The sequence below is a fragment of the Triplophysa rosa genome, linkage group LG16, assembly GCF_024868665.1.
Source record: "Triplophysa rosa linkage group LG16, Trosa_1v2, whole genome shotgun sequence".
NCBI lineage: Eukaryota > Metazoa > Chordata > Actinopteri > Cypriniformes > Nemacheilidae > Triplophysa > Triplophysa rosa.
In genome coordinates, this window is record NC_079905.1 from 12313663 (window position 1) to 12341207 (window position 27545).

Sequence of the window (27545 nt, forward strand, 5' to 3'; positions counted from 1 at the left end):
TCTCTTATGATATTTTATATTATAAATATAATATGAATGATATAAAATTATATATTATTTACAGTTTTTTTTCAAACTGTCGCACCAGGACACATGTATAGTATATTTGTCATCTACCCACATTAAAAACTATTTTTACTACAGTACTTTATAACTAAATTCAATTCATTGCCAGTTTGAATTGAAAGGTTGAAGATGATGTGGATGGAGGCTGAGAAAGACATTTAAAACAGAAACTATGTCATTAATATACTGTATTTCCCCCAGTCACATGCGCGCGATTGGCTCCCAGGCCAACCAGTGTTGTTCATCGTGCTGTTTAAGTCAGCAGGACTCAAAGAAGCTAGGAAGACATTAGCACTTTAGCAGTCCTACAACATGACCTCTTCCCTTCCCCAGCAAATCACTCCCTTTCACACTAATGAATGAACATGCCCCCTTGTTAATTGCCCTTCGTTTCGCCAGCGTAATTTCGCATGAAATCTTGCTGCCGAGCTCGGCCTAATTGGTCCGGGGCTTTAATTGTGGTGTTTATCAGATACTTCCTCCATCATTCATCCAGACATTTTAAGAGCTCCCAAATGTTGCTTTCCCGCTGTATTAAAGTGATTCAGAATTGACATTTGATGCGGTGTTGTTTCGCTAAAGGCTTTGTAAGCTGGTTCCAAAGATTGGGAAAGCTCCATCAAATTTCCTGTTTATCCGATGTTCTTTTTGTCTGTAAATAGTTGGAAATGAGGAAGGTAAATCAATTCAATGAGATGATGATGAACAGACTAATGAGGTGGTATTCATGGGCTAAAGGAAGAGAGGAAGAAAATAGTAGTAGTCTTAACATGTCATTTAATTCAGTCTAAAAGCTTCTATTTAGAAACTACACCTTTTGAAAGGAAACTGAATGTATGCAACAAAATATGCGTGATTGTTTTGGAAAAGACGTAAAAAAAATTGTGATGTACTACAAAAGTTGTAGAATATATATACATTATATACAGTGCCCTCCACTATTATTGGCACCCAAATATGAGCAAAGAAGGCTGTAAAATAACTCTGCATTGTTTCTCCTTTTGATTTTTTATTCAAAAAATCTACTGGAATTCTCTGGAATACTGGAAGGATCTTAAGAGATTCTGTATGAAGGAATGGACTCCGATGACTTGCCATTTATTCTCAAACTTCATCAGACATAAAAGAAAAGACTCAGAGCTGTTTTTCATGCAAATGGAGGTTGCAGAAATTTTGAATACAAGGGTGCCAATAATTGTGACCAGGGTGTATTAGAGAAAAACATTTTTTCATAATGTTATATTTCCCCCACTTCAAAATGTTTTACTTTAAAGAAATGTTGGAATATTGTAGATTTTTTTAATTAAAGATCAAAAGGAGAAACAATGCAGATGTATTTGTATAGCCGCCGTTGCTCATATTTACCAAGGGTGCCAATAATAGTGGAGGGCACTGTATGTTCGTTTGTTTATTTACCATGCTGTGGCAGGTGATTTTGACCAATTTTTATCAAGTACAATTTCTTATTCTGTAGAAAATTAGACTGAAGACAGAAAAGTAGGTCTCGACCTGGGTCCCTGTGAGCCACTGTGTCCTGGTCATATGCTCCACAGCTTTGACAACCACGATTTAGATTAATAAAAAGTTTCTGCAATTTAATGTAATTGCAGAAAACTAAATGTCCTTTTACTGTCATCATGGCTCTCTCACATAACTCATGAGATGTGATTTCCCATGTGAGGTCAAGTTGACCCAAAAACAGCTATTCTGGTTCTTAAAAAATGAGTCATTGCATCAAGTAGTTTCAGGTCTATATGTATCCGTGTGCATTGAAGTCAAAAGACGTCAAACCAACATTTCCCCTAAAATGAATCATGGTAAGGTAAAGAAACCGTTTTAGACATTGAGTATTTATGTACTTGCTCAGTAACAGATTTTTGCTTATTTTTAAGCATAAATGTTACGGGATACTGCTTTAAACGGGTTCGTGAGATCCCCTTCCGCAGGCACAGGGTACTTAAAAGGCTTGGGCACCGTCCAGTCTCAGACCTGGTTCCCCACTGTAAGGTATGCACATACGTACCTTTGATCTCATCTTGAGTAATCAATTATTCAAGATCATTTGCAATGCATTAGGACGGGGACCATGTCTCACACTAATACAAGGACTCCGTAATGGCAGCGCTGAGAATTTGATAGCAAGAGAGGCTACAAAAAATATAGGATTCTGAAAGATTAAAGTAAGCTTGGGTGGGTTAAATCATAGACGACAGTTGTCCTGTCCTGGTGGGCACCTTTATCCAGAGGGGATGATGAGAAGATCTGAACGTGGAAACATTAAAGGACGCGCAAGGGTGGTCTTGGATGAGTCTGTGATGTGTCGAGATGCCGAGGGGGTGGGACGCACTTTGGGGTTTTAGAAGGTGCGGGCGATATTTCATCGTTCTTTCATCACACGTACTTTTCCACATCTGATATGCTTTTGTTTGGCAAAGGTGATAATTACTTTCAGCAGACATTTCACACACACCGGTATACTGACTAGGCCTGAACGTTCTCAAGCACATGGGATAAGCCTGCTGTTCCAGAGCCGGTTTTGCAAACTGGAGTCGCCGCTCAAAGGATCGTACTGTCACGCTCAAGCTCGAAACGAAATCTCAGGAATTAACGGATCCTGTGGTCCACGCTTACCTCCTTCCCCATTCTGCTACTTTATCAACCCCCTTTTCTTCAAAGCATTCACCACAAATGTTAACCCTCCTAGTTCCCAGATGTCGCGAGTTGGCTCAAATTTGCTCTATTCTCGTCTTTTCCCTCTGGTTCTATTTCTACTTTTTGTCACTCTCCTCACTTCCAATTGCTTTCCTGAGAGCTGCCTGTACTTACATATGCATAGTACAAAATGTACCAGATTCACTCAGCCCTGCTCTAAAGACAGCCATCTCCGATGGGGGATTCTTCATGAGATCTTTGCTGTCCTCTTTGGATGATTAGATTTTTTAAAATTAAGTAATCATTCTAGTATCCTTCAAAGGAGAGATTAAAATAGCTTAGCTTTGTATATTGCGTCTCTATAATTACTTCCTTACAATTTAAGAGTGTTGAAATTTGGGGTTTTGGGGTCCCATCTAGATTTTTTTATATTAAATAGACAGCTGCGGAAAAAATGAAAGGGAAAATTCAGAGGCAAAACAAAATTACACCATGTTTTACTCTAAAGGCATCCTAGGTGTATATGAGTCGGAGTTATAATACGATTTATCTTGGCTCTTCCATCGATCAAAAAACTGCTCCATATGTCTTCAAGGCCGCCTTAAGCTAATCGATGCGTTTGTTTGAGAGAAATATCCTTATTTACAACTTTATCAAAGATAATGTCTAACTTCCGTTAACCAAACTTGCATCATTTGCTGGAACGCCATCCTCTCGTGCACGTGCGGCCAACGGATAACGGAAGTTAGACATTATTGTTGATAAAGTTGTGAATAAGGATATTTCTCTTAAACGCATCAATTTGGTTCAGAAGGTCTTATTTTATAGTTTTCTATGCTTAATACTTCTGTTATTATCATTAAGACAAGCACTTTAAAGTTTTTACAAAAAAACATTTTGCTTTGGTTATTATTGAAATAAGACATGACCGAGGAGAAAATGTTTACCAGGATACCATCTGGAACAGTTAAGAAATATGAAATCAGATGTTTTGAGAATTTCCTAATCCGATTTTTGTATTTATTAACAAATTGTAAATGGATTACCTAACATGAACTAAAAGGTTTTTCAGTATTTATTCATTCTTGTTATTGTTAATTCATGTTCATGGTGCATGTTAACTACCGTTAACAGCTAGAATGTTTGATTTTAAACCTGTATTAGTAAATGCTGAAATTACCCTGAACTAAGATTAATAAATGCTAGAAGTATTGATCATTGTTAGTTGATTAGCATTCTTAACAAATAGAACCTTAGCTGGTGTTTTTGTTTTAGAATGAAGGATGGGCACAGTCCAGATCTGATCAGCAAGAGTGTGTTTTATCATCCGACTGGATGGGCAGGGAGAGAGAGAGCGAGAGAGGGGGGGAGGAAAAATCCCAGAACAGTCTGGGTTGATCAATCAAATAATGAGGCTAATTTTTAATGGGCTGTGAAATTGTCTCCTTGGTCATTCCTCTCAATATACAAACTGTCAAAGTTTGAAGCTCGCAGATTTTCTAAAAGGTTAATGTACCCCAAAAATCCAATGTTGCTAAGTGGGGGAGATCAGCACACGCGCACACAGAATAATCAGAGAATTAACACCTGGATGGTTCATCTCTTGGGTGCGCTCTGCAGCGTAGACGAAGGTGAAGGGAGGAGACTCTGGATTTTGGGTAGAAGGTGCTTTGCAGTTGTGTTTAGGTTGGTCAGGAGCTAACATCTGCTGAATCTGACTTACAGTAGCTCTTCTTACTGTATATAATCTGTCTAAACAGCAGACAAATGAAGATAACACATCATTAATGCAACAGCTGGTTCCTCCCACTCTTTTCTATTTCTGAGCTAAAGGAAGAGGGTTTTGTGTATGTATAAATGCCCATCATCCTTGAAAATGGAGATGCTGTGTACTGATATAAGCTGTGTCCCAATTTGGGGGCTGCATCCTTTGAAGGCTGCATTTTAAGACCGATTGCAGCGCGACTGAAGGCTGGTAAGGCTTGTCCCGATTCAAAGGTTGCTTCAAATGCAGCCTCAGAATGCAACCTTATTTCCGCGGCTTTTTAAGGATAGAACAAATGTATCCTTCACAGCTTTGGCTATCCCGAGATACATTGCGCACCTGTAACGGCTTGACGTTTTTAAATAATCATTCAAAACTTTAGTTAAGTAAAAGTATGTAATTCACAAAAACGGTCCATTTAAGTGTTTTAATATTATTTATGATGATGTTAATTAACAGTATTGGTGCATTATTGTGTTTTAAATTTCTAAGGTTGGTCAATTTAATATACTGTTTTAATCTACATAAACGTGTCAAATTGTCTCAAATAAAATATATATATATTTTCTGGCTCCGTATTTGTTTAAAAAAGTCAGAAACGTCTCTGCTGTGTCCTGCTGCTGTTACCGCCGTCTCATTTCAGTTCTCTTCTTGGACTTTTGAGGCTGCGTCCTTTGAAGACCAAGTCCTCGTTTTTTAAGTTTGCGACCTTAGAAGGTTGCAGCCCCCGAATTGGGACACAGCTGTAGAGAGGTGCTCTTGAGTTTGTTCTATACCACACTGCCATGACACATGCCATTAAACAGCCCACCATTACTGCAGTTTGCTTCCTGAACTCAAATAGCTTTTTTGCATTTATTAGCTCACTGAATTTTCATAAGGTATGAGAGGCTGTGTATTACAGTGATTTTACCACAGGTACAGGGAGGGCCACAGCTCTGCACAGTTTAGCTCCAACCCTAATTAAACACACCTGATTCAGCCAATCGACATCTTCAGGACCACTAGAAACTTCCAAACTGGTGTGGTTGGAGCTAAACTCTGCTGGACACTGGCCTTCTAGGAACTGAGTTTGACCCCTGTGCAGTAAGAGATGCTCTTGGGCATAAAAGAGAAGAAAGAGCAATATAAAGCAGTTGCAAAATTATTCATATTTTAATAATACTAATTATTACACACACAATATATTATTATTATTATTAACGGTGTATTAAATTAATAGTTAACTATATATACAACATCACAAGATAAAATATTTTATTAGACTAATAATAACAATAAAGACTATTAATATTAACTGTATATTCAATTAACAGCTAACTGTAATTACTAGTTAATTTACTTTATTATTACACTAATAATAATAATAATAAATACTATGAATAATAAATGTATTCAATTACTAACTATATTTACTTCATTACTAGTTGAATTGCTTTATTATTAGACCAATAATAATGATAATAATAAATACTATTATTAATAACCATATATTTTATTAATAGCGAACTATACTTAATTACTAGTCGAATTATTTATTATTAGCCAAATAATAATAATAACAAAAGTTAAATTAGCAACATGGTTATCAATTCAAAATGAGCTGTGCTAGATGTGTGTTTATGGTCATTTTACAACAGCATTTGCAGCCTTATTTACACGTTCATGTTACGTGTAAAGTCTTTTTTACAGCTGACAGAAAACAAGGCATGCTGTGAGTGTTATGCCAACAACAAAGCGGCTCTGATGGAGCAGTTCATTTGCACAGAACTGAAACCTGAAGTGTAGGTTTACCTAAAACTCTACTTTTACGGCTTCACCATTTTCTTCAGGAAATGCAAACTTTGTTTCAATCCGTTAAATATATACAGTAAGCACTAAATTAGTACACAGACATGCATTCAGAAACCACATATCGCTCCCCGCCTGCCAAGTCATTGCAGCAGGAAGGCGGGCGAGACTCCCAGGGTAACGTTGCCGTTTGCTGTTTAGTATTCATATGACACAGCTCGCCTCTCTTTCTCGCTCTCTCTTTGACATCTGATGGAGCTTCTTTGTTTCCTTAAAGACACAGGCAACACTTTTTACCTTTATACAGTAATTCAAAACGGTGATTGCTTATTTTGGCAGGATTATTTTCTTGTTCCCCTGTTCCCCTCGAGCAGAGCTATCATCAAAAAATGAATAGAGTAAGTCAGAATGCGGTTGGCCTGCATCAAGACAAACTCCACATTTCTTTTACGTTAGATGCAGTTGACCTCAATGTTTCACACTGCTTTAGGGAACCAATCACACATCTCAGGGTTTAGTCTTTCATCTACCCCCCACCACCCCCTTTGTATTGAACATGCAGATCTGACTGTAACCACCCACTCTCCTGCCAACAACCCCCCGATCCACCTACACACCAACCCTAACAAGCCATCAGCCAGGATTACATGAAAGAGTTGCAGAGCGCTAGAGAGAGAAACAGGAAAGGACAGACGAAAGAGAAGAAAGCGAAGGAAAGCAGCATTTCAATAAATAAAAAATGAACATGAGGATTAATTAACAGTAGCGGCGTATGGATTAGCCGTGCCGGTGTGACGTTTGTTCAGGCAAGACTGGCAGCGGACATCCTAAATTCTCCACTTGATATCACTGCCTGACTTCCTCTTTGAAGCCCTGGACATTTTATCTGCCAGGCGTATAAAAACCAGCACCCACTTGCAAGAAATTCTGTAAATTAGGCAAATTTGGTGCAAGGGTAATATTAGAATTATCGCTGCTTAAACCTGTTGTGCAGTTCGCCGTTATTGGCTTTGGCTTGCTCACTGGGGGTTTGTACGGCACTAATCTTTGTAAAGCTGCTTTGGAAAAACGTGTTGTGAAAAGCATTGTACAAATAAGATGAATGAAAATAAGGGATGTCTTAACCTATATGGTTTCCTGAAAGAGACTCCAGACTGTTTGCCAGAAACAATTTGCACTTTCAGAACTCCTTTTTACATTTATTCTTTACTTGGTCAGTGTATCTCTCTCATAGACTCAAAGCAGTTACTACACTTGTGTGGTGTTGTCCTGTGGACTAGGATGAGGTCACACTGCTGATGTCACAAAGCATAAATGACCTCCGTCCCATGCACATTGCTTACTGTAGCACTGCATCATGAGGCATGCTAATCTTCGGTTTGCCTCATTTACACATCGTCTCTCCACACAGCATCTTGCAGGCAGTGAGCAAGCAGCGTGGAACTGACACATTTGGAACGGTTGCGTCATTGCGTACCTGCTTCCCCTTGAGAGACAGCCACGTCTTGCATAGATTAGCAGTTATCATAGCATGACACGGCTCCGTCCTGTTGGTGCTACAACTGTGATGCAGTGGATGTTTCAAGTTTGATGGCTTGAAGAATCTTTCTATCTTAGTAAAAATATATATGCATTCTTAAACAAAATTGCATGCTGTAAGGGGCCGTTCACACGTTGTTTTTCTGTTTAAGCATGTGCTAGATGGATGTGTTTAACCAATAAAGACATTGTAACAGTTTTAATGGTTTTAAATGGATATGTATTGGTTTTAATGGAAACCGTAATGGTGTCTACAGGTATGCGATGGATTCTATTGGTGGGATGTTAATCGGTGGGATGGGGTAAAAATAACCAAGCATTTTTATTGCAGTGTTATGCTTGTGCATTGCGTCATTTGCAGCTCCTTACACTCGAGCTCTGTGTTTTAAAGACGCCTTAAAAAAACAATAGAAACCATCACAAAAAATCCAGTGGTTTTCATTAAAATACCATTATGAACCAATAGCTTTTTTCCATTAAAACCATTACAAAATTCCTTTTTGTAGTGTGTTTGGTCATTATTCCAATAGGATTAATCAGACAAATTACTCCCCACCAATAGAATCCGTAACATACCGGTAGACACCATTATAGTTTATTAAAACCAATACAATTATATAACTATTATAATCATTAAATCTATTAAATTTCCTAATGTGAGTTGGTTAGGGTTCTATTGTTTTTTTTAGCAGGGAGAACCTGAAGACTCCAGAGGCCTGGCAAACGTGCGCTTGTGTTTACAGTAGCAAGATGGCATAGCATTTATTATTTCCTTTGCATCACATCTCAAAGTCTTACGCTTTTACACGTGTGTACAAGTGTAAACGACCCCTTAGGTTTAAAGCCCGTATTGTTAAAGCGGCCCTAACACACGCGGTTTCTGCCAATCTCATATTAATCTTGAGTACCTATAGAGTAGTATTGCATACTTCGTATCTTCGAAGAGTATTTAGTTTGATCACATTTATAAAAGATAGATACAGCTGTACGATTTTTTCCGAAAGCATACGGCGCGTGCGGGGGGGAGAGGGGTAGGCTGAACTAAAGCACGTGCGCACCCATTGCCAACAAAACACAGACATCAATTTCACTCACCGCATGCGGTTTATGTCCGGCATATTTTAGCGCTGGGACGGCTCCATATCAGTTTCAAACGATCTCCAAATCCAGCGTTATATCCACTGTTTATATAACATTCATCACCCAAATGCAGTGAACAAACAAACACCTGAACTTCGCGAACGTATCTCTCTCTCTCCTGCCTGTGCATGCTCCTTCTCCTGCTCTCCTTGCTGCCGCGTGGGCCTGCCGCGTGCTTTTCCGGGAGAATTGTCCAATAAGGGAGTTAGAAAAATTGTTACGAAACAGTTTTATATGTTCGAAATAAACTTTCTGAAACCCGTACGATTGCTGGGGGAGTGTATCGAGCACAGAAATACTACGTAATACGCCCAACTCGTTTTTTGACAACATGACCATGTTAAGCATGAGAAGACAGCACGTTTAACATTGTAAAGAAGTCAGAATGCATGACACACCTTTGCAGCACCCCTTTAATTTAAGTTCTCTTTCTAACACTCGTTCGGTATCTCACTATGGGAACACCTCTGGCGTGACCAATTGCGGAAGCACCAATGACACCACGTCTGCCAGTCATTGCAGACCAATCGCAGCAGCGCCTCCCTTCATATAAGCCGCTGCTGCCTGCCGTGTCATCATTCTCGCTCTCTTTCCCGTGGAAAATTTTCGGAAGCTGTCCTCAGCAGATTTTATGATTTTATTGATCAACCGTTCACAGACGGAGCCGTAAGGTAATGTTAAGAATGCAATATAATTCTTCGTTTGTTGAGTGACTTCTCTACTTAGGAGATAATTAACGCGTTAAGGCGAGTGTTCTGCTCTAAGTTTCTGACATTTTCTCAAGTTTTGGGGGCGCTCATTACGCACCGAAATACAAGAAAAATTGCTACTTGGCACAGCACTGTACGAGTTATCATGTTGTGTGGGTTTACCATACGAAGAGAGTGCAGGCTTCATCATGGCGACGGCGAAAGAACCGGAGAGCTCCGGGAATAAACATCCTCCACATCCCTGCGCCTGTGGTATTTGAATTTCTGCTAAGGATTATCAAAACCTTTGCATCTCCTGTTTGGGTGCGGACCACGCTCAGGCAGCTATATCCAACCCTGAGGGCTGCCCCCACTGCGCTTGATTCTTGACTAAAACCCGAGAAAGGAGACCGTGAGTGGCGGTCGCAGAGAAATTGGACTCATTTCTCTCTGCTCAACCCAGAGAGAAGCAGATGGAATGTCCCCAGACTACTAGCTCATGGGAGGACATGATGGAGTTTGTTTCACGTATCCTTCCCCCGCTGTTCGATCCGTTGGCGGGAGAGGAAGACTACGACGATGAAGTACTGTCCACCATCCTCGAAGATGAGGACGACGACAAAGACCCCATTCTTTCCCCGATTCACACCCGTCCACCGAGCGCACAGGATGAGAGCTCACCCTCCCCTGTTCAATTATCGAAGTATGTCGGAGGGCCGCAGCGAGATTGTCCATCGAGTGGCCAAACCAGCCGGCGGTAAAAGGGAATGAAATGGATTTATACGACTGGGAAAGACTTGTTTGGAAAAGACTGACCGTCACGTCTCTCACCAGTGAGGCAGTTTATGCCATCCGTCTCAGCCTGTGTGGCTGAAATGAAGAGGTTCTGGGACAGACCTTTTTTCCATCGAGTTCCTGTCAAGGGCCTCTCGAGGCTGGACGTTCAGGGTATGGAGGATTTAGGAATGGCGGATCCCCCGGTGGAAACATCGGTTGCAAACCATTTGCACCCGAGCCGCAAAGCGGCTTTCTGTTCAGCGGGTACCTTGCTACCAAGGAAAACAGAGCGCTTTATAGCCTCTCTTTTTCAAAAGATTTACAAATCTTCAGCCTTAGCTGTCCGTGCTCTGAACGCAGCGTCCCTCCTCACTGCATACCAAGCGGAGTTACTCGAGGAGATGGGTCATCAGCTGGACTCCGGATCTCCAAACCCGTTGCTCTGGGAGGAGATATGTGTGATCGCAGATTTAAACCTGCGCACTTAAAAGTTGCGGACAAAGCATGGGCTTGGCAGTCGTAGGGGAGAGCTAAGTCTGGCTAAGTTTGTCTGGCCTCTCTGACAAGAATAAGTTGGAGTTTTTGGATGCCCCCATTGCAGCAATGTGATTTGTGGAAAAAAGAGGGCGAGATATTCAAGGCTTGTCATCCGAGCCGGCTGAACTTCAAACCCTCGGGGAGACGTGGACTATCAGCCTTCTCATCCCACCTCACCACCACAGCAGCCAGGGCACCCACCACAGCAGCCTAAGCCCGGTTTTGTAACAGTCTTACGTGGCCGTGAAACACCAACCGGCTCCCCCGCAGGGAACAAAAAGAGGCGGTTGACCTGAGGCATCAGTTTGGCACCAGGAAGGGTTTATGGACAGCACTCAGAGTTTCTCTGTCCCATCCCTTCTATTCGATTCCTCTCTCCCTCCCACGGAGAAAAGGAAAAGGAATATAAGTGTGGAATGTGTTCATGTGGACAGTTCAGAATTCAGTGTTCACGAGAATATGGTAAATGTTCTCCATATGTCTCCCAAAATGGCATCAACAGTGGCAGTGCTTCCCCTGGGGTTGTTGCGAATGAGAGAATTTCAAAACTGGACAGCGTCACAGGGCATTCTCCCAGCCGCAGAGTGTGCGTCTCACTAGAATGCATGAGCGCTCTCCGTCACTGGAGAGCCCCATCTTTTCTCAGGACAGGATGCCCTCTGGGTACGGTCATGTCGAGAAAAGTAGTGACGACAGACGCATCTTTCACGGGCTGGGGGGTGGTGTTTGAAGGCAGAACAGTGAGAGGAGTTTGGTTTCCTGCTCTGAGAAGCACATACATTTTCTAGAGCTTCTGACGGTGTTTCTATCTCTCAGACATTTTGTGCATTTTCTCAGGAATCATCATGTATTGATCAGGACAGACAATACAACAGCGATAGCCTGCATAAAATGGCAGGGGGGTATTCGCTCTCACAAGCTTCACATGTTAGCGAAGAGACTAATTATGTGGAGCAGCAAGCACCTGTCATTACGCACGACACATGTTCCAGGAATAATGAACAGAGGAGCAGACTTATTGTCCAGGGGGAATCCGCTATATGGGGAGTGGAGGCTTCACCCCCAAGAAAGCCTCATGCTATGGCAGAGGTTTGGCCAGGCTGCCGTCGATCTCTTCGCATCGCGCAATATCCCCTGTTCTTCTCTCTGGTGGGTGGCGATGCACCGTTGGGTGTGGATGCTCTAGCCCACGAGTGGCCAAATGTGTTGTTTTACGCGTTCTCTTATCGAGCCGACACTGCGGAGGGTTCGGGAATGGAGTCACGTAATGATTTTAATCTCACCGTACTGGCCGGGGAGACTACGGGTGGCGGAGATAGCGCAAATGCTGTACGACCGACCATGGTCGGATCAGGGAGCAGGGATCTCCTCTCTCAATTGCGGGGGGAGATCTTCCATCTCTCCCCTCTCTGGGTCTGGCCCGTGAGAGGCTGAATCTGAATGCTGCTGGATTACCTCCGAAAGTTATTCAAACAATTCAGAATGCGATGGCTGCCTCGACACGTTTGTTATACATGGAGGATATTTGAATCCTGGTGCATGGATAGCAACATAACTCCGTACTTATGTTCGGTGGCGAATGTGTTATGTTTCTTACAAGACCTACTAGATAAATGCAGTGCCTTTTCTATGGTCAAAGTCTATCTGGCCGCTATTTTGGCATGTCATATAGGCTTGGACTCGGGTACTATTGGCCAGCATCCTCTCATCTGTCGATTCATGAGAGGTGCACGTAGATTAAACCCAGAATCTGGGACTTAGGTCCTAGACGATCTTGATTCATAGAACAAAACCCGGCGTTCGTACCTAAGGTATGGGATCACGTTTTTGAGGAAGGGCAGACACCCCAAGGGGTCGTCTGGCACTTAATTAACTAGATCAGCAATCCTCATTCACTCTTTTTTTATACACCTGCTTTGTCAGCATATCGGCAACTCGGGAGTTGTCTATATCCGATAGTGAGATACTGAAAGAGTGTTAGAAAGAGAACTTTAGCTTATTAACGTAACCCTGGTTCTCTGACATGAAGTGAGGTATCTCGCAACATTGCCCTCCTTGCCTATGTCGCACGTAGAAGAGATATGCGGAGAATGATGAAATGCAGGCAGGGAGGTGGGACTCCCGCACCGCCGCTGCGATTGGTCTGCCATGACTGGCAGACGTGGTGTCATTGGTGCTTCACAATCGGTCACGCCAGAGGCGTTCCCATAGTGAGATACCTCACTTCATGTTATCAGAGAACCAGGGTCACGTTAGTAATCTAAAGTTTCATTCTCTGACATATGTGAGTGATAAACCTTTGGTTTGCTGTATGGGTGGAGGAAGTCAGAATAATTGCATGCATCAGATTTGTAACAGTACTTCGGTTTAAGGCTGATTAATCTCATTTAATACCTCTGGATTGAATCTTTATTTATTTGTCTCTCTCTTTCGGTTTTCTCATGTCTTACTAGGGCTGGGCGATGTGACGATGTTATTGTATATCGCCGATGTCTCGCAAATATCCCGATGCCGATTACAACAGACAGATACCAGATGATAATTGATAATAATTGAAAATACGCGTTATAACATTATCACGCGATGTAGGCTTTAGCGTGAACGTTCATGTTCATATGCCCAGGCAGTCAGTAACAGTGACAGAATTTTAGAAACGCCGTTTTGTTCGGTCAGTTAAATGTGCTGCTCTTTTCTGCCGGTCGCTGCACAGACAGACCAAGAGAAAGACGAGCTGCGTCGGCAAAGCAAAACCTCACGCTCGCAGGGCTGTACCGGTGTTCGAATTGTCCTACCCTGTCAGATTTTCCTACCGCAGGGCAAAACCTAATATAATCTAAACCACATCGACAAAATAAACAGGTAGGATGATTTTACAATGCAAAATACCCTGTCAGATATTACTACCTTTTTAAAATAAACACACAAAATGAATTTACAGCGTAAATACCCTGTCAGATTATCCTACCAGCATAAAAGAAACATGTAGGATTAATTTACAGTGCAACACGCAATCAATTTGTACTATAGGTATTAAATAATATGTAGAATGATTTCAAAAATGAAAATACACTATCATAGTCCCGTAGCAGTACAAAATAAACAGGTAATTTAGGATGATTTTATAGCGCAAAAAAATGACGTAACATTGATGTTCGCATGCCTGGGAGGATGAAATTTCAGGACACCTGCAACATTTGTCTACTGCATAAAAGCTTTATGGTTTATCTACGCGCTTTACCTGATGAAAGAAGTCCCTGCAACACTGGTTTGTGCATGTGGCACGCCTGTGTGTATGTGTGTGCACGCGTGCGTGCGTGCGTGTTTGTTTGGCACTTGGCGGGTCCGGAACGAATTCCCTCCCGGTCCATATCCGCAGATTGATCGTCTGTGCAATGTTGCATGAAGTCAAACACACCCAATATTATTGGATATCGCAATGATTTTAAAGTCGATTATTGATAAAATGTGTTTTACCTATGTCTTACCTTAAGAAGCAGGGCGCTCTGTATTGCATTAGCAGATGTAACTGTCACTGTTGGCTACCCGGACTGTGTACAGTGTGTTATACTGTAGCTTGCACAGTTTGCTGTACATTGTGTTTGTTTGTGTGTGTGCATGAGTTTTATACTGAATAGATGGATTGGTTGAATTCTGACACCCACACAATATTAAATTGAAACTGGGATTTAGAAAAACCTCCCACACATATCTGGAGGGGTGGGAAAACACTGAGAGAGAGAGAGAGAAAGGTAGACATTTAGAGAGATGCGATAGGGAACTAGGGAAATCTGTGTTATTTCACTTACGTGAATTACAGTAAGCCAAAGCATTGGGTTTTTTCTACTCATATGCTTGCGCTGTCATGGCAACAGTTCCATGAACAGTAGGCCTAGCGCACCCGTGTTGCCTACATGATGAGAACAATCTCTTGGATTTGTAATTGTGATCCGCATAGCAGTCATCTGTAAATGGGAAGTTTTACATATTGAGTTAAACACACATTTCTGAATTTTAATGCATTCAGACAAAAACCAGAGTCATGGGCTGGTACGGTATGTTTGTTTTCAAAAACAAGTATCCACTTGGCTTTTGAGACATCAGAACATCTCATACTGCCGCTCAAGTCATACGTGTCCAAAAGACCTATGAACCATGAGCGATGAGGCCAGAATTCGGCCAGAATGTTTTTTTTTATTTAGCGGTAATGAAGCAAAGTCTACGGTGATGAGGTTTTTTCATTTCTTTAAAAGCATTTAAATATAGTCTCCTGGCAAGATTTACATAATTTCCTTTTAGATTGCTAATTTTAAATGATCTGACTCTTACAGATTGCTCCAGTCATCACAAATGAGTTTATATTGATGTATTTTCTTGCTCTTCAATTACCTGTATTGTTCTTCAGCAGGATGTTTAACTGCATCTTTGCTTTTCTAATGATGTATTGTTGCCTTAGTCATGTTGTTAAAGCATTTGGTAATTGTTAGAGTCTACATGTTTTTATGTTTATCGTATTATGTTTAGAACATTGTGTACTATGCTCAACTCACCCTGATACGCATCTCGTTTTTACTCAATCAAACGTGTACTGTTTTTTGCAGTACATGTCGGTAGTTTAAAGTCCTGAAAGAGGGAATCCTGTCTTTTGCTGCATCATACTGTATCTATCAAGTATATTAAAGGAAGGAATATGTATGAATGCATGCATAAAAGAGAAAATACATGTACAGTAGATGTAGATTCTAATGTGCATGTGTGCTGTGCTGCAATCATATTGTCTGTTTAAAGTAGGTCTCATTTTCTTTGTGCTTTTTTATTGAAGACACACTTTACAGCTACATATGACTTGCTTGTATTACTTGTCAAAGATGTTGTATTACGAGCAAGCAGAATGACTGTTTTTTTCTTCCTCAGATCACTTATCTATGCACCTTAGAGGGATAGCTCACCCCAAAATGAAAATTCTGTCATCGTTTACTCACCCTCAGATTGTTCCAAACCTGTATAGATTTCTTTGTTCTGCTAAGCGCAAAGGAAGATATTTGAAAGAATGTCAGTAACCAATCAGATCTCTTCCCCCATTGACTCCCACATTATTTATTTTCCCTTCTATGGCAGTAAAAGTGGCAATGAGATCTGTTTGGTTACTGACATTCTTCCAAATATCTTCCTTTGTGTTAAGCATAACAAAGAGACCACGTTCAGAAATGTGTGAGAATGAACTTTATATAGATAGACCTTTTTTGTGCACGCTTTCATTGAAATGACGGTAGATTTTGAAATATGGTAGATGTGTATCCAGTCAAGCTTGCACCAAAATGTGTTTTGAATTGCAAGTAAACCCTTTTTGGACAGCTATTTTTGTGTGTCTTTCCATTTCTTTTGTTAGTTTTTGGTTGCTGAGGTTGTACTTTGTCAAGATGGCTTTGGATTAGGTGATAAAAAACAATTTCGAGCTCAACTCATTGTGATTCATGTGCAAGTCTAGAATTGATCAAACCACAAAGAAAGATTACCCTTTACAGAAAGCCTTTGGGTTTTTTCAGCCCAAAATGTTTATCTCCACTCAGTTGATTTTTAGGTCAACCAATATGCAAATCTGTAACGATGAATTAAACAGTCACTAGTTCACCAGTCCCACACTTTGTGGACCTAACCTTACATGTAACAAAAATGTTTTCTGCTGCCGTAACGTCGTCTGATTAAAGTTTGATGAGCTTTGATTAAATTTGTATTTCGTCATACAAAGACTGCAAATGACTTCTGTATTTATTTTGAAAACATTTCTTGTTCCAGGCCATTATTCAGTTATAATGCAGGATCACTGTGTATGCGTGAGGGTGTGTGTGAGGTTGTCACTATCTCATACATCAGTAAAGTCATTCAATTCTGGCATTTAAGGTGGCAGAAAACAAGCTCATTTCCTTTAGCCTGGAAATGGCACATCTCATTCTTGATATTGCTGTGAAAGTCCTTATTTAATTATTTTTTCCTAAAGGTTAATGACTTAAATTGTTTGTATGTTCCAAATAATAACTGAAATGGATATTTTCTCTTTTTTTTGTCTTGTTCTATTTAACAGCTGTAATAGAAGTATTGCAAGTGTCAGTCTTCTAATTTTCACTTCCTCTCCTTATCATCCCCTTTCATACTCATTCTCTTTTTCTCAATTTTATTTCTGATATTACATCCCTAATGTGTTGCTTTTCTTGTCCGTCTGCTCTAAATGAAACTTATCTCTTTAGGAACAAATTATGAAGATGCACATGACCTGTGAAAATGAACAAATTGAAGCATTTTCTTTCCCTCAGTGTCATACAGATACGTCTGTTTGATATCATGTTTTTGTAATTCCACAGGCTGCATTTCCTGGTCTTCCATACCGAAGAAGTGCATGATGTTTTGCGGATCTGGGACGGTCCTCCGGATGGGGGCGTGTTGCTCAGGGAGCTGAGCGGCTCCACGCTTCCTCCAGATCTTCACAGCACCTTTAACTCTGTCAGTCTGCAGTTTACAACTGACTTCTTCACCAGCAAGCAGGGTTTTGCTCTGCAGTTCTCAGGTGTGTTTTTTCACACGCATTCTCCGTGTCTTGGCTTAGCATGTTGTGTGTTTGAAGTTGTGAATGATAGTGGGATGTTGCCATCATGTTCTGTAACACATTTCAAGCGATGAGTGAGAGTTTGCAATAAAGGAGTTTGAGGAGGATAGACCTAATTCCCACGTTAATGAGATCTTTATTTCTTTTTCTCCCACACATTATTTCGTAATGCTTATGGAAGCGTGCTAGCACTACATGCTTCTAAAATAAGTTGTGTTAAAAACAACACTGTCTGTGTTATTGCTTAATACATCGCTGTGTCTAGTTAAGGACAGCATATTTTGTGTTAGCTTTAACTTTTTATTTATTAACACACAATCAACACAAAATGACACCTGTGTTAAAATAACACAAAAATGTGTTGCTATTTAAAACATCCGTTGTGAGAGTCTTTTGATTGATTGTCATATCTAAACACCCGATTTAACAAAATGAAGTTAATCTTTTTAGTTCGTGCATTTAAATGCACAAAAACACACAACATGAGCAACAAAGTCGTGATGTAAAGTCTTGAAAAGCTTCAATGCTTAATTCTTGGATAAGTTGAGAAAGTGAAGATACACCAATCAATGTAAAAGTTTGTAAAATCCTTTATCCCTTTACACCACATCCCTGCTGTCCTTCTATAACATCATATCTGCATATCTCATGATTTTTTTTATTTTTAGTCATGGTCACTAGGTTTTGCAAATATCTTTTCAATAGAAAAGCTTTGACAGCACAGTATTTAATCATTTTTAAAAAGTGAAGACTAGGAATTTGGACAGCGACGGTATGTACTTTAAAGGATTTTTTTTTTTTTAATGTATTTTGGGTTCAAGGCTTATACATCTTTAGGTTTTCAAACCAATTCTATTAAGTACAATGCCATTAAATTAAATAAATATGTAAAATACTGAAGGTCGTCTTAAAAGTGGGAGAATCTAGTAAAAAGCGAGTGTTTTTAACAATATTTTCTAAAATCCTTTTATTATCAAAAGTCTTGTATCATAGGTAGTTTCAAGGATTTATTCTTATTTTTTTTTATTTAGGCTCAAGGCTAGTAAGTCTTTAGTAAATATTTTAAATGAAATGAATATGAAGAGTATTTACTGATTGAAGGTCACCATAAAAGAATAAATCTAGTATTGTGTGGCATCTGTGAAACTCTGTCCTAGAGTTTGCCTTCACCCTGCATCACACCCCAGCAGATGCACCGTCTCCACTGATATATGAGACCTGTTAAGCCCGGGTTTATATGCTTTTGCTTTCTTTCAGCCTGTTACCAGGGTAACTGTCCCTGCCTACATCTATCAGCCGTCACTCCAATTGCAGTGTCCTGATTTCCTGCATGATAGCTTACAATTTCCAAAAAATAAATCTTACAAGAAAAGATAATAATATGCCGTTATACATCAACGATATGGTATTTCTGTTAACCTAAATAACAACTGACGCTCTTCGTTGAGCTCTTAATAGGGATTCCTAGTAAATAAATTGGTGTGTGTAGAAGCATGCAGACTGCAAATGGAAATTCTAGAGAATCACCGAGCCTGTACTCTGTACTCCATAGATGTGTGTGTGGATTGCAGGTAATATGTAAGATTTGTTCAAACAGCAGTTATAGTAATGGGTGGTAGGTCAGTGCCAACGGTCCCCTCAGCAGCCCACACGAACCAAAAGATCATTTGCACTATTACACATTAACAGCAGATGTTCTGTTGACAATCTTACATCGCTTGTGTTACGCTTAGTGGTTTTTACCTACTCTGTACTGGATGTTTGTTTGTCCCTAGTTTCGACTGCCACTTCCTGTAATGATCCTGGCATTCCCACCAATGGCACTCGGATTGGAGACAGCAGAGAGCCGGGTGATCGTGTGCTGTTCTTGTGCGATCCAGGCTACGTCCTACAAGGAGCCAACAAGATCACATGTACTGAGATCAACAACCGTTTCTTCTGGCAGCCCGATCCGCCCACTTGCTCTGGTACGAGCACTCAAATTAATAAATGTGACCAGTTCCTTCCTCCGCCAGTACTGTGCTGTGATCCATTGATTTTTGTGTAGTCATTATACACAGCCCCATTAGTGGATGAGGTACTTAACATTTTTGATGAATGACTTGAAATGCAGGCGTCATCCTCGCCTTATGTTATGATTATGTCCCATTAGTTTATTCTCATAAAGAAATGCATTCGGCAATTCTGCCTGCGGGTTAAAGAAACATTTATTGTAAATGAAAAGAAACTATGAATAAAGAATGAAAGGATGTAATTGAGATTTTGACAGAAAACATGGCAAACAGATTTTTGTGGTTGTGTTTTTTTCATAGAATACACATTGAGAATAAACACAAACAAGAAATCTTCAAACAGGCTCAAGGTTGCAATTCAAGACATGCTTTAATGCTTTTCACCTTCCTTTGTTCACAAATTGGATTCTGATGTTTCTGCAAATCCCAGTTTTTTTTCTTCTAATTTACATTTTAAAGCACACAGGGAATTTGAATCATGCTGACGACACACATGAGCATTTATCTCATGGTTCACAATGTGAGAGAACAATAGCCCTAATGTACTTTTAGGTTATATTTCAGTATCAGCATATGCACTTTAGTACAACGAACAGCAACTGAGCATGTTTTAATCACGCTCATTTCCAGAGGATGTTTTCATGGACATTTGGGGCCGAGGGGTTTTTCTTTCTTTTGTAAATTCATTGAGGCTTTTTTCTTTGATGTTAACAGCCATTATGATGGTGTAATTGGGCTGTCTTGTTCTATTAAAACCTCAGTTTGTGTAAATGCTTAACTGAATCACAAGCAGATCCCTGGAGATGTTTACCAGTCTGCCGTCAGTGTAACAGATATAGACCACATACAGAACATAAGATATGGCATGTACTGTACATAAAGAGGCAAAGCACATCACTGCATCGCGTGTGTAAAGATGACTTTTTGTGTGTGGGAATGATGCATTCTTGTAGCAGAACTTTATTTATGGATTGTGTATGATGTCAAATTTAAATGAAGCGTATTTTAGCCTTAAAGGGATGCATTTTACAAATAGTGTTTCCAATGGTTCTGATTTCCTTTTTATTGCAGCTCCGTGTGGAGGGAATCTGACTGGCCCCAGTGGTCTGATCCTGTCTCCTGAATATCCAGAGCCCTATCCTCACGGCAGAGAATGTGACTGGACTGTTACAGTAACTCCAGACCACATCATATCACTCAACTTTAATCAGTAAGACACATTTCTGTTACCCTACACTGTAAAAATATTGTTTTCCACATATACTGTACAAAAAACTGTTTTTTTTACAGATTTTTCATGTATTTTTGAAAGAAAACATGAAAATGTAATTTTAAATGAAAAAACTGTTATTACTGTATTTTACTGCCACCTCAGTTGCCGGAAATGTGATTTTTTTTACAAGATTTTCGACAGTGTATTTTTGAAATACGGTAAAAAGAAACTTCAAATTACAGAAAAAGACTGCAAATTTACACAAAAAAAACCCATTAAAACCATGTAATTTTACAGAATAAAACTGTTATTTTACGTTTTTTTTACTGGCACCCCAGCTGCCGGAAAAGTTATGATTTTTACAGGATTTTTTGTAATATAGCTGCTACAGGTTGACATCCACCTTATGGGTTTATGAGTGTTTTTTATCTTATAGAATAACCAGACAGGGAAAGTTAAAGGAAAGGCTTATTCTTCTTGAACTGTAAATATTTGCATAAGTGGAAAGTGTTTAGTTAGACACTGATGGAAATTCAGAGATTATAACATCACAGATTTTATAAGTATATACACAAAGGTACATCAAAGATACTTATTTAACACCAAGACAATACATACAAACATATGCGGAACAGCAGTGTGTCTTTACAAATTAATTTAGATGGTTTATTGAACACAAAACCAATGTGATGCATATTACGCATAGTCATTTCACTCCACTATCCAGTTGGATATTATTATAATACAGTCATTTCACCCCAGGTAAATGTGTTCATGTGTGCTGTTGATAGAAATAAGCAATAGATTCAAATTCCTGCTGTTAAATACAGTCAGTTGATATTTTCACTACAACAGCTCCCCAGTTTGAGCTTGTGAACACCTGCATACATGATACAAACACTTTTGTGGGGTTTGCAATATGTTTGCAGAGCTTCTACATTGATTCTTAATGAAGCCAGAAAGGAAAAACAGGCCAATGCTTAGTTATATTGAATACACTAATTTTCAGCCTAACAATATGTTTCCCTAGTTTTAGCCTAGAGCCAAGCTACGACTTTCTGCACATCTACGATGGGCCTGATTCTCTCAGCCCACTGCTGGGCAGCTTTTACGGCACAGATGTCCCCGAGCGCATCGAGAGCAGCTCCAACACGCTCTTTTTGGCCTTTCGAAGCGACGCCTCACTCAGCAGCAATGGATTTGTCCTGCAGTACACAGGTATACTGCCCCCTTGTGGTGGGAGGAGTATGTTATCTATTTTTTGTTGCAGGCTGGCTTTTAATGAGAATTTTGTCTCTTTTCATGTGCTGTAAGAAGCACTCGATTGTTTCTAACTGCGTGTCAAATTCTCATTAACGGAGGTCAAAGGATAATATCAGGATGACACTTTGTCCTTTGCTTTCTGTTCTTTTGTTTTTGCAGCCTGCTGTAGTCACGCAGTGCTTTGAATTTTTTCTTGATCACCACGCAACATCCACCCACCCCCATATCACCTTTGCGGATTATAGTTATCGACCTATGGCTCTTTTCGCAGTAGTCCAGAGGAGAATTATGAAATGGAAACCCAGAATGCGCTTACTAACGCTGGCGTTTCATCAATGTTTTGCAAATGAGAACAAATGAAAGTTTGCCGTCACCGCACGCGCCCTGCTGACCTCGCTTACTTGTCTGATAACACTCTGACATATTTGATTATTCGTGAACTGTCAGGCCTGTCTGATAAGACATAGCTTGTTTTTCATATGGAGTGGGGTGATTGAGTTTGGGCTTTGTTCTACAATGCTCGCTCAAAAAGGCAGATATGTCAACTACTTAATTTGTGCTTCTGTTTTTTTAATGCCTTTTTTTAGCGGCTGTGCAAAACTACTTATTTTAAGAATAGTCTGTTTGTTAGGGTGTCTGAGGTAATATGCAGATGTATTTCTGAAGGGCCAGTCACACAGGCCATGTTGTTGTGTTTGGCTAGGCTAGATGGAGCACAACGGAATAGAACAGAACACGGGGTCTCGAGTCGCATTTTTCGAAAGTTGAATAATTTAAACTTGACACAATCTTAAAAAATACAAAGCTTGTAATGTGAGATGCTAAAAGTAACAGCGAGACACTAACGCCCCATTCAGACTGGCAGCGACACCCAGCGACAAAACAAGGTGATGTTATTGATTTCAATGGAGAGCCGGCGACACGAGCGACTGTGACCGCTGGCAACAGGAAGTGGACTTGTCTAGCGACATGACAAAGTTGAGATTTGCTCGACTTTATGCAAATAATGAGTGACTTTCCGGACCGACTACCAATAGGTGTAAAGCAGCGGAGCTCATGTCATCCGTCTCTCGTCAGTTACTGCAGGGTTTGTTTATAAATGTTACTAGAGCAACCAAAGCTAGGAATGCCTTCTAACGACCCCATAGCAAGAGACTAGCGACACACAGCGACACAGTCGCTAGCTGTCTGAACGCACCTTTAGATGCCCGTCTGCATGCGTGCCAACATTTAAAAGAAAACAGACATTTTTACTGCACAAAACTATTAGAATTAGATTTTTTCTAGAAATGTATTGTTGTATTTTTGGGGGGCTTTTAATAAAGCACAGCACAGTATACACATTAAAACTCTCTCTAAAAGTTGAATCTCCCAATAGTGTTGCTTTCGTCAACGAAAATTATGACTAAATATGGTCGTCAACGAACCTTTATCACGTGACGAAAACGAGACGAGACGCAACGTAAATGCTGGTCATGTGACGATGACTATAATTAAATGTATAATGCAATATTGTTGACGAATAAAAACGAGACTAAATGTGGTTTACAAAATAAAAACTATGCTAAAATGTCTCTTCATTTTCGTTGACCAAAACGAGACGAGACGAAATGTTATAACGTTATTTCGTCTGTTGCTTTAACCTAGATGCGGAGCGGAATCCTGTTATTTAAATGTCATCTGGCTGTTCTGCATGTCTGAGTGAATTATGTGCACAGTTTAACATACAACACGAGTGATGGTCGAGGATTTATCTGCGTCTGCTCTGTATGAGGACATGAACACATGAACTTCATCTCCAGAGTTGCTCTGAGAGTTTATTTTACGAGCGTTTACTGTTTGAGTGAAGCTATCAGCAAACACAAAAACTCAAGCGTCTTCCCAAAGACCCGTCAAAATAAAAGTCCCGTTAAATCGAACACTCAGACAAAAAATACTGTAGTGAACTATAATAACTTTAAACCTCTCTAGCTCCAGTGCTATGTGCAAAAAAAGTCTGCATTAATTTACTGCATTCTGTATGCTACTACAGGGCACTGAGGGCAGTCACTCTTTTCCTGTTGGTTCTTTGTAATGCTGGCAAATTTAACCTTCCATTTGACTTGCGAAATCACTTCCATTTGTTTTATTAATAAAGGATATTGATTTTGATTTTAATAGTCACACAGCAAGAAAAAGAAAATTTGTATAGGAAAAATATGCATCGAGAATCGTTTTATCATCGCATCGCAGCCCTCTGAATCGTAATCGAATCACATCGTGCCTAGAGATTCCCACCCCTACCGATGGCCGTAAATTCAAATCAGACGTCTTCCGTGTCTGGAATCGATGTATTCTGAGTCTACAAGGTAACAATAATATAATAAGATAACCTTGTTTGAAATGGGTTTGGCTAAAAGAAAATTTTGGTTTCGTCTATACTACTAGGTACTTATACTATATTGACTGGGTTAAATAGAATTGCATTACTAAAAAGAGACTAAAATACAATTTTCATTGACTAAAACTAGACTAAAATGTCATCAGTTTTCGTTGACTAAAACTAGACGAAAATAGTCATGGATAATTCTGACTAAAATAAGACTAAAATGCTCAGACTTTTAGTCGACTGAAACTTGACTAGACTAAAAAGAGTATGAACGTGACTAAAACTAATAAAAACTAAAATGACAGCTTGACACAAAGACTAGACTAAAACTAAAATTAAAACAGGCTGCCAAAAACAACACTATCTCCCAATTCATCCACTTTAAAGGGATAGTTCACACAATTCTTTTTGTTTTACTCATCCTCATGTCATTTCAGACCTGTATGACTTTCTATCCTCTGCAGAACACAAAGAAGATATTTTGAAGAATGTTGGTAATTGAACAACACAGGCACCCATTGACTTCCATTTAATAGACACAAAACCACTGAGGCATTTCTCAAAATATCCTCTTTTGTGTTCCACAGATGAAATACAGGATTTGAACGGCATGAGGGTGAATAAATGATGACATGTTATTTTTTCATGTGAACTGTCCCTTTAAAGCAAATATATTGTTTTAACAAATTCTAGACTTTGCCAATTGTTTAGTCAACTAGTCTATCATTCAGCCCTACATTTTGCATACTTTGTCAATAAACTGAAAGTATGTACAGCAACTACACCACCTACTAACTTGATCATTACTGGCATATAGCAATCAGAGCGAGAGAGAGAGAGAGCGCTCCTAAGCTTACTGTCTGATGGGCTCTATGAAATGAGGAGCAGTATTCTCCCAATCTGGTGTAGCAGATGGACACAGTGTGTGGCACTTCAAAAGCTCTAGTTCCAGACCCCAGACTCCTCGCAATGAATTAGTATAACCTAATAATGTGAATGAAAACCATAAATATGCAAGGAGTTTATGTTTGCTTATAACCCTTATAGAGTAGCAAAGCTGCTATAAGCCATCCTGGCTGTTTCCAGTGCCATTGGAACAAACTGTCAACCTCTTTACAGTCCAATCAGCTTCTTGCAGACTCCCGACGGCGTCTGATTGGCCCACATGTTGCACTTCAGAGGCCAAGGATCTGCACGGTTGACCGATGGTTAAATAAAGACCGCACGCACACATACACACTCCATTGCTCGTCCTAAGTGTTCCCTGCCAGCTCAAACATTTGTCATGTCCAAATGCACAAACACAAACATACACATACCGCATACGTGAACTAGAGAGCTACACCTTAAAAACTGGCTCTGGTCCATTCTTAATTACTTCATCTCCACACTCATCTTGTCAGAGCGGTAAGCAGACAGGTGTGAGGATGAACTGAGTTATGTCCCTTCTGGCGCATCGGCCTCCGACAAACAGATTTCGGGCCTGTTTCGGCACACTATTGGGCCATGAAGGGCAAAGGCATGGCTCATCAGCAAGAATATTGTGGTGTGGTTGTGCGTGGAAGGACGGTCTTGACAACAGCAGCAAGAACTGTTTTTGCTGCGGATGTGCAGAAAGAGTGATTTATTTCTAGGATGTGCTGTACACATGTCCTGCCGAGTGATGGACTGTTTTGTGTAGTCAGCAGATTTGATCTAGTCTGGTGTCGCTTGTAATCTGCCCTGCGTCGAGCGGACATGCTCCACCTCGTGTGTGGGTTGCAGAAGCATATGTTTGTATTGTGAATTTGAGGATGTTTCGGTGTGTGCTCAGTTTAAGGAACTTTGAAGTGCACTTATTTACACAGAGCGTGTCAACAGTCTTGTTTCTTTTATGTTTGTCTTATGGGAGACTTGATTAGATTGAGAAACGGTGAGTGTGGGCTTTTTCTGAATGGCCATTTCGCTGTATTTTAGGTAGGGGCAGGATTGGCTACTTGTAATCTTATTGTTATTATGATTAATAATAATAATAAGTATTCCAAATGTTTAGGAATAAAATTGTAATAAAACATATATTTTTTATATTTATTATTGTTATCATTATAATTTTAATTACTATTATGAATAATAATAATAATGCTATATGTCCTTTGAAACTAAATTGATTGAGTTATACAACGGCGATTTTTGTTTAATATCATCTTAAGAACAAGGGTTGCCAGATCCACTGTTTTCATGCGTACCCCATTGGGGTGCTTTAAAAATATTCCAGCAGGGTTTTTTATTCAGCTTATTAACTAGAATTAGAAATGTTTCTTTAGCAATAAGTTGAAGTAAATGTTAAAAGTTTTTATTACTTTAAAAAGTTAATTTAAGCACTAAGAATATTAAATAAAAACGACAAAATAAAACTGAAAACAAGTAAATAAGTTATAAATTTAAACTGAAACTGAAATAAAAATAAATTAAACTTACAAAGCAAGTAGAAATATAGAAATATATATAATTAAGCAAATAAAAAATGCACAGACAAAAGCTTGTAACAGAAAATAAACTAAAATTTAAAACTACAAATATGAAATAAAAGTGAATACAAAATTCTTATAAAACTACAGTAAAACGGAAACAAAATCAGAAATTGTCTAACTTTTACTGTATTAATGTATATGTTAATGTATAGAAGTGACATATTTTGATATTTGGGCTGGGGGCACTGGCTAGTTTTGGACTAGTTTTGACGGGCCATTGAGCTGGTTTTGCTACGCAGATCTGGCAACCCTGTACAAAACAATTGAAGAATTGCCAGTTTACAGCTGTTTTTCCCAACCTGCACATTAAGCCAAAAACCTCTTTCTAGCCCTCTTTACACCACTCACAGTAGTCATTATTTTCATCACCAGAAAATCCCAGAGAGTCGTGCTTTGAGCCAGGGGTGGTGCGAAACGGAACCCGTGTCGGCACTGAGCTGAAGCTGGGAGCCACAGTCACCTATTACTGCGACAACGGCTATACTCTGGAGGGAGACGCCAAGCTCACCTGCATCATGGGGGGAGATGGCAAACCCAGCTGGAACAGACCAAAACCTGTTTGCATAGGTAAAATCTGCTTAGCTATGACCAAAACAAACCCTGTAAGCTTTTCCTTTTCTTCTAT

General features: G+C 39.8%; 1 protein-coding gene across 1 annotated transcript in view; it reads left to right on the forward strand.

The window, feature by feature from the left end:
• csmd2 (CUB and Sushi multiple domains 2) overlaps positions 1-27545 on the forward strand; it is a 284836-nt gene that overhangs the window by 189746 nt on the left and 67545 nt on the right. The window contains exons 26-30 of the mRNA XM_057354048.1: positions 17313-17515; positions 19330-19521; positions 20638-20776; positions 21810-21997; positions 27293-27487. Of these exons, the coding sequence (XP_057210031.1) occupies positions 17313-17515; positions 19330-19521; positions 20638-20776; positions 21810-21997; positions 27293-27487 (917 nt within the window). The remainder of the gene's footprint in view (positions 1-17312; positions 17516-19329; positions 19522-20637; positions 20777-21809; positions 21998-27292; positions 27488-27545) is intronic.